Consider the following 8,369-nt stretch of genomic DNA (forward strand, 5'->3'; position numbering starts at 1 on the left):
GTTAAACATTGGAAGAGGCTGCCCAGGGAAGGGGTTGAGTCCCCATCCCTGGAGGTATTTAAAAGATGCATAGATGAGGCGCTTAGGGACATGGTTTAGTGGGCATGGTGGTGTTGGGTTGATGGTTGGACTCGATGATCTTGGAGGTCTTTTCCAACCTCAATGATTCTATGATTCTATAACTGTTTCAAAACAGCTACTGAAGTTAAATGTCTAAGTGTAAACAAACTTATAAAGAAAATAAATGACTGTGACAATGAGATAAAATTGAGCAAAGGTAAGAGTAGCAGCAAGCATTCTGCTCAAATTGGGTGTAGGGACTGCTACTGGCTTCCAGATTCATGTTTCAGTCACACATCTGAGTGAAAAGATAATAGTTTTCTGATAAGCTCAAGTATTTCAAGCATATGGGCTGAAATGAAAGAAGACCTGGGAGCATCTTTGTAAGAAGCAGAAAAACAGACCATTATGCTGATGCAATGTTAGAGCAAATAAAATAATAGTAACTTACTCAAAAAGAGGTGAATAAAAGGGAACAAATAATATAGATTCTTAAAATGAGAGGAGAAAATCAAGTTGTATGCAGTAGAAGGTGGGAGCAAGACTTTGAACAAGACATTCATTGAGTGTCTAATTTTTTATTAAGTCAAATGGACTTTGGTCCATTATGGTGTGATGTGTAGGGATCAAGGAAACCAACAATAAAGAGAACATAATCAAGACAATGAAAAGAGTTTTGCAGATAGCAAAATAACCTTGCTCTTATACAAGGCATAAATGTAGACTAAATTTATGTGAAGGAAGAGAAAATTAAAAATGATACTGTCATGGTAATCACAGCACTACAGATGAAAGTAAGATGATTTTGGAAGGAGGAAAGGAGATCAGTTCTAGGTATGTTTAAACTAGTGATAAGTTATGCAAGAAGATCTGAAATGCAATGGAAGTAGTATTTCAGAGTAGCTGCACCCTTGAAAATAAGCCTCACATCTTGTATTGTCGTGCAGAACTCAAGATTATTATATTATATTATTCAAGTATGTATGAATACTGAAGTATGTGTTGTGCATGAAATGCTATCTATGGAATTAGAAGTATGATTGTGGGTTTTTGTTAGACTGATATGTTAAGCTAGTTCAGGATGAGAAACTTCTGTTTTGACGAAGGCCAACGGTATAATTTCCATGATCTACTACCTGGCTTCCCCCTTTCTGGACACACCCTGTCTAAGGGGCACATGTATAAGGAGTGACAATAACCCTTTAGGTCCTCACCATATTAGTGAAATGGAGACCACACTAGGCTGTGTGTTATAGGGGGACGATGTGTATGCACATAGATTTGGTACTTGACGTGGCTGCACATTGAGCATGTGACAGGCACATTGTACGACAAAGGGGGCTACAGCACACGTGGTTCCTGTCTGGCTTTGTCTTGTCCACGTGGCCTGCCCCAGTAAAAGGACTGAGCACCTCTTGTCAAATCTGTGCAGAAGAAAACTTTATGCTAGTGGTGTTTTTTAATGCTTTTTCAGCATGACTTTCCAGATGTAGAATAACTGGTGTTTGCTGGATCAGTTTTCAAGTAGCAGTGTAGAGGTATTACCTCTACATTTTTCAAGTAGCATGTAGAGGTATTTTATTAAAGTGATGATATCGCAGGTAGAGTAACCCAAGGCAAGGCATTCAGGTCTGCCATTGTATGTTCATTTTGATGATCTCTTCACCTGAAAACAAAAGTGTAGGAAAACAGTGTGCGTTAATAAGTTTATTCTTTTATAATGACTGACAAGTATAGCTGAGTCGTTTTATTAATAACTGAAAAAAACACCTACGCTGGACAAAATGCATATATATTCAAATTTGTATTTGTTTGAATGTACCTTGAGAAACTGATGCCATAGTTATTAGGAGCACAGTGATTACCACCATCATCTGGAAGAGCATTTTCAAAGCAGCTGTCTAAATTAGTACACACAACAGTCATAAATAGGTGGAAGTGGAATAATTGTCTTTTATTAGTGAGGTCACAATTCGGTAAACAAAGCAGTAAAATTCATTAAAAACTGCGAAAGATTTCCTAAATATTTATGTAGATGTTTTGGAATTGTCTTGCAGAAAGTACTGGTAGGAAATACTGAATACTCAGGATGCATAAAAATGTTCAGGTGAGTGTATACTTGGATTTGTTTTCTCTTATGAGAACAAACACATTAAGATATTAATGTAAAAGCTAGCTGATAGCTGCAGAATCACTTAATCTTGGTAGGATGTACACCTATCCACTGTAACAGTTTGATTCAATTCACAGATCTGCTGCAGATAAGAGAAACCGCACACAAAAATACAGTTGAACTGAAAGTTTTGGAAAAATACATAGTATTCATTACAAACTTTGCTTAGAAAGCACAGTAATTGAGAACTGTTGAGGAAAAAAGGGAAAATGACATGACATAACAGCTGTGGGTTGTTTTTTAAAGATTTTTAGGTACTTCTAAATTCCAGTGTACACCCTATTGAATGGAATTAAAGAGAAGCCATAGGACTAGTCTTCAGAAAAATTTCGTCTTATTAAAAGAGCAGGAGTATGGATCCAGAGGGTTTATTGGAAGCTATGCGTACAGGATTACTTTCTGTAGTAAAGCTATTTTTTTTACTGTACTCACCCCAGTGCAAGTACTTTATGTTAATTAAAGTAAATACTTAAGATTATTGCATTTGAATCCTCCTCTACTCCATGCTCATACTTATCTATTTAACATATTATAGAACAGTAAGGTTAAATAAATGCTTTTTGTGCTTCAGCAGTAGTCCTAATATGTTCTAATATTATTCATCATGCTTGTGGGTCAGTTGGGATGAAAGTGGTTGCCCACACATGAGTCTTACTCTTGTGGTTGACATTCTCATCATACAGTAGGAATGCAGTTGTCATTTGTTTCTTATACTGGTATCTATCACCATAGCATGTGGGTGTCTGAAATCATGATCTCAGAGTGATGCAGGTCTTCAGGTAATGTGCCAATCTCATGGTGGTCTTGGAAAAATACAGCAAGCTTTGAGCCATGTTACGTATTGTTAACTATGATTTATAGGCTTAGTTACGGAGATTAAATGCAAGGAGTAGAATACTATGGTAACAGGCTGACACTAACCTGTACTGCTGAATTTCCACATTCAGTAACCACTTTTTTTTTAATGTAGGTGACTTCATGTCTAAGTTAGGCTTTGCTATTGCAGAATGCTTACTCTCCAAATACAACAGTCATTGTTAAGGGCTGTTTCCATGCTGAATTACAGGGATTATTTCTGTAGTTATATCATATGTACTGCAAATGTATTTGGTAGATTCCAGTCTCCTGTTAAAAAGAAAAAATACAACCTGCGAGTTTTTCAACAAAACTTGCGTATTTATTGGGTTTAATTCTCAGTGTGTTTGTCATTCAGTATATTCTGTTACGCTTTTACAGAGTGTGGGGTTTGTAGGGAGGAAGGGAGAGGGAGGGACACCTTCAGAAGCAATTCATCTACTTCTAATAAAGTTGCTTAAATAGTTCAGATGAATCATCCTCTAACATGCCTGTTTTTCTCCATAGGCTATGGAATGAGTCTGGGTGACTATCTGAGATTGGGTGACTATCTGAGATTAGACAACTAACTTTTAAACTAGTAAAAGCTAGGTGAGATGAACCTGTCCTTAGTTATTGAAACAATAGTGGTTGCCTGGGTAATCCCAGAAAACGTAAATCTGTTTTCAATTTTGCTTATTCTTATTCCTCCTATTTTTCTTTTTCTGTCATAGGTCCTGATGTCTTTACATGAAATGTTCCCAGCGGTGCATGCAGCAGAAATGGCTGTCCAGAGAAACCCACGTTCCTGGGATGCCTGGCAGACTTTGGGACGTGCCCAGCTTGGATTAGGAGAGATAGCACTGGTAGGAAAATGGACAACATTAATATGCTAAACTTGTAAACCATGTCCTCTGAATTGTGTGTGAGAGAGTGGAAGTACAGAAGTACCAAGGTAGCTGAATATCCTTATGTAACCTGAAAGTAGGCAAGGAAAAAGGTGGTTGTTGTTTGTCTCCAGTATTCCCTCTGCTTTGTTGTTTTTCACAAATGCTTCCTGTGTGGTTTTGTTGCTGGACTCATGGAAGACCTGCCTAGCTCAAAGCCTTTTGTGTTATATACTATATTTACGTGGTGGCTTTATGCAATAGAATAATTATGTTGACATAACTGCACATACTACATTCTGGGTACTGTATTGCTACAGCGCAGCTCACCATAGTTTAAAGACGAAAGTACTGTGAAGTCCCAGTTGATACTCAGGCTCGGTTTTATACATGCCTGCTAATAAAATTATAGTATCTTGCTTTCCCTGTTTGCTACTCTGCTGTGTCAGGTGCAGCAAATGATGTGTGCTCATTCATACTTTCCTCTGGCTCCTTGACCCCAAATGGTCGCTGAAGTTGGTTCTTTTCTTAATAAGACAGCAAAAAGGCTGGGATGCTCTGCAGTAGCTGGAGTGCATCTTTTCTCTAGCTGTAGCTGTATGCCATGGTGCTGTCTTGGCTACATGATGTGATGCAAAGGGAGACTCTACCCCCACATCAGATCACACTCCACCTATAGGCTATACACTTATAAATAATGTAACATATATAGTGTAATAATTTTCTGCTAGTTAGTGTGGAAATACATACGTCCGCAAAAGTCCATTAGAAAAATAATTCATCATGAGCTCTCAGATAAAAAAAGATACTAGTTTTATTTTATTTCTAACAGAAGTAGCTGTGTGCTGGTTTGATACAAATAATTTTGTCATTAATTAAGAGTGTTTTTGCAAAATTAGACTGTTTGGACTGAAAATTTTCAAGAATACAAAAAAATTATGAATTTTTTGAGGGAGGCTAACAGATCATGCAAAACTAGTTTCTTTTTAAAATGTAATAAGGAGCACTATTAAAAAAACCCAAACAAACAAAAAACCCAAACGATGAGAATAACATAAGACAAAAGCTGTGTGTTGTAGATGTGTAGTGTGCTACCTTATGTTGCTGCACTATCATAATATGAAATGTTTAATATAAATCCATGGATATCGGCATCACATCACATAACTAGTGACATTCCACGGCTTTTGTGGTGTAGAAGGTAAGAGTAGATGGTCTGTCCTGTCTTGATCTACAATCTATAAACCTTTTTTTCTTTTTAAGTGCTTGAAATTGTCACTGTAAATTATATCTGAGATTTTTAAATGCATTAGTCTCAGGAAATGCAAAGTTTTATTTCCTGCAAGAATCCTAGGTAACTGATGCTGCTTATTCTATAAAAAAATGCTACATTTACTGTAATGTGAATTATAGATACTGATATACCAATACTAGTTATACCACCAGGTCTGCTCACCTGATCCTATAAGCTTCGTCTACATTGGCATGTCACATCACACCAATAGGAGTGGATATCTTGAGTTAATAGTGCTGGGGACCCAATGTCCACATTATATTAATTTCGTTTTACTTCAGAGTAGCTCTGTTGTTTGGAGTGCTTCAGGTACTCTCTTGGAGTGCATTGTTGAGCTTAATCAGAAAGGAATCTAGTTTATGTAGTCTGAGACTATTCCATGATGCAAACCAAAGCATTTTAAGTGGGAACAATCAGAGATTTGCATCAAAGCATATTATTAATCTGAAACAAAACACTACTATAGGTGCTCCTGTAATTGTTATATTGACCTTACTGTCTGTGAAGAGAGAGGGAGGAGTTACCACCAGGTAGTTTGCCCTCTGAATGTTTTTGTCTGCCTCTGTTTGAGTAGGGAGCCCAGAGGTGGGGAAGCTCCTGTTGGTGTTACCAGTGCTTTAGTATTGGGTGTTTCTACTTTTTTGCCTTTCTGTCTTTAAGGCATATTGAACTGCCTTCTGATGACTATGTTCTCACGTACAAAGAACAACTTGGGGAGTTATTCTAAAATGCCTATGATGTTCACTATTTATTTTTGAACCAAGCAATTTTAAAGGAATCTTAAAAGGTTAAGACTGGAGGAGTCTTAAAAGGTTGAATGATTTCATAATTATTGAGCCTGTGGAGGCTTCTCGACCAGGTGATCTAAGTCATAATTATCCTTTTCCCACTAGCCTTTCATTACCAGGATCTAATTTTTCACTGCATTATATTTTTTACAAAGAAAAGTTAATAAAGCATAAATGTCAGGGCTTTTTAGTTAAAGTGGGGTTCTGTCAAATTCTTTTCAACAGCTTTAAACAGTCCTACCCAGTTATAGGTAATACCAGGTAATACCCAGTAATACTAGCTTCCCCAGAGGTCCTGGGTTAGTCCTGCAGTCTCTAGCTACTATAGTGTAATCCTTTTTTCTTTTTTTTTAACCACTGTTGGAAGTCATAAATGTATTTTGATAACCCACCTAATGATTTTTTTAATGAATGAAAATATCTTCTACTCAGAGGTGACTTTTATTTTCAGTCAAGAAAGCATAAGGACAAGCAAGTATCCAAAAGTTTACATGCCCCTTCTGCTACATTTTTAGCAGGGGTACTCAGTTCTTGCGAGCATTCCCCGCTGACTTAGCTGGCGCCTCCTGTTAGTTACTCTTGTCAGATGCACAGAACTTTTGAGGCTTTAACCATGATGATGAAGTCCATCTTCTCAACATTTTGACCTTGTAATTAAAAGCGTTAGTTAAAACAGATGCAGAGCGTATGACAAACTGGGATTGGAGAGAAAGTTATTTTACCATTATTTTAAAATTCCTTGTAATAATTTTAGCAGTATAATTTGATAATAGGTAAATGTTTTCCATCCTCCTGGATTTTCCTGATTTACAAGTTAAGAGCACTCATATCACTTCAGGCTTTATTTTGTTGGGCTAAATACGTCAATTTCTAGCATGGGATAGATTTTTTTTTTTGTTCCCTCGATCATCCTGGATTATGTCCATGCACGTAGTAGAGCACAGTGCACAGATCTCTATGGTAGAGGCAGCCTGAAGCAGTGACTTCTGCAGAGCATGCTGCAGTGTCTTGCAGGGATGCTCACTGAGGTGTAAAGGCAGACAGGCAGTAAGTGTTGTGAGGGAAGAGGGCTGGGAAGAAGTGAGTTGGTGCAAAAGGAGATCTGGGAAATGGGAATACATCACCGAAGCAAAAGAAAGTACAAGAGGAGGATAGAAACTTCTTCAAAAGAAGAGGAAGAAGGAACCTGTGGAAGTGAGGAAGAGGCACCTTGAAGAGAAACTTGAAGTGGACACAGTGGCTGATGGAAATTTTCTGAAACTCTAGTCTGTACAGAGATGTGTGCCTGGAGCCAAAGAAACCAAGGAGATCTTTTTCTGTCAGTTGCCACAGGCCATTATGTTCCTGTTCTCTTCTCATGCCTCCAGGCTCAGGCACATGTTCTCTGGCCTCTTGTGCCAGCCGTCAGGCACTGCGCCCCAGGGAGGATGTGTGCTGAGTCACCCCTAGGGGTGATGTATCTTCATCCACGCTGCATAAATTCTCTGCAGTGGAGAACCTCCAGCACAGGATAATTAAGCTAGCATCGTCTCACAGATGTCTACCAAATGGGGAAAAAAGACTTTTATGGGTTTATAACCTGACCAAATTCCGATAGGTAAGGCAAAAATTCCAAATAGTAAGGCAAAAATAGTCTTTCACATCTGGAAAATTGCCTACTATATTTCAAGCCTTTTCTCTAAAACATGAGAGCACCAGAACCTTTGAACAAAATGGTTTTGTAAATTTAAGAACTGCAAGTGTTCACCTCATTTTTTAAGGCAGAAGAATTCTTTTTGCTGAAAAGAAATTTCCAGAGAGAAAATTTTTATTGAAAAGAAGAAATAAACTGAACGGAAAAGTTGCATAGAAAAGTTCAGCCTGGCAGTTTAAAGTTAAAATAGATAAGACATTTACCATTCAGATTATATCATATAAACTATTAGACTAGAGTGAATCTGAAAGGATTGGGGTTTTTTTTTGGTTTAAAGAAGAGAAATGTAATGAGGAATCTTTAAATACACTAAAATTTCATGAGTGTCTCTATGCTAAAGGTTTCTGTAAAATTAGTTATTTATGTTCACGGTGAGTAGTACAAGAAATAAGACTTAAATTCCAATAAAATATTATCATAAATTATAGAATAGTTGGGGTTGGAAGGGACCTCTGAAGGTCATCTAGTCCAACCACCCCACGATGAGCAGGGACATCTTCAACTAGATCAGGTTGCTCAGAGCCCCGTCCAACCTGACCTGGAATGTTTCCAGGGATGGGGCATCCACCACCTCTCTGGGCAACCTGGGCCAGTGTTTCACCACCCTCAGCGTAAAAAATCTCTTCCTTATATCTAGTCT

At 37.8% G+C, this 8,369-nt stretch overlaps 1 protein-coding gene across 1 annotated transcript in view; it reads left to right on the plus strand.

Annotated features, from left to right (window-relative positions):
- The window catches only part of TTC33 (tetratricopeptide repeat domain 33), a 52,981-nt gene that overhangs the window by 34,228 nt on the left and 10,384 nt on the right, over positions 1–8,369 (plus strand). The window contains exon 3 of the mRNA XM_019473640.1: positions 3,802–3,933. Coding sequence (XP_019329185.1) covers positions 3,802–3,933 — 132 coding nt within the window. The remainder of the gene's footprint in view (positions 1–3,801; positions 3,934–8,369) is intronic.

The sequence above is a fragment of the Aptenodytes forsteri genome, unplaced genomic scaffold, assembly GCF_000699145.1.
Source record: "Aptenodytes forsteri isolate BGI_AS27 unplaced genomic scaffold, ASM69914v1 Scaffold120, whole genome shotgun sequence".
NCBI classification, from domain to species: domain Eukaryota; kingdom Metazoa; phylum Chordata; class Aves; order Sphenisciformes; family Spheniscidae; genus Aptenodytes; species Aptenodytes forsteri.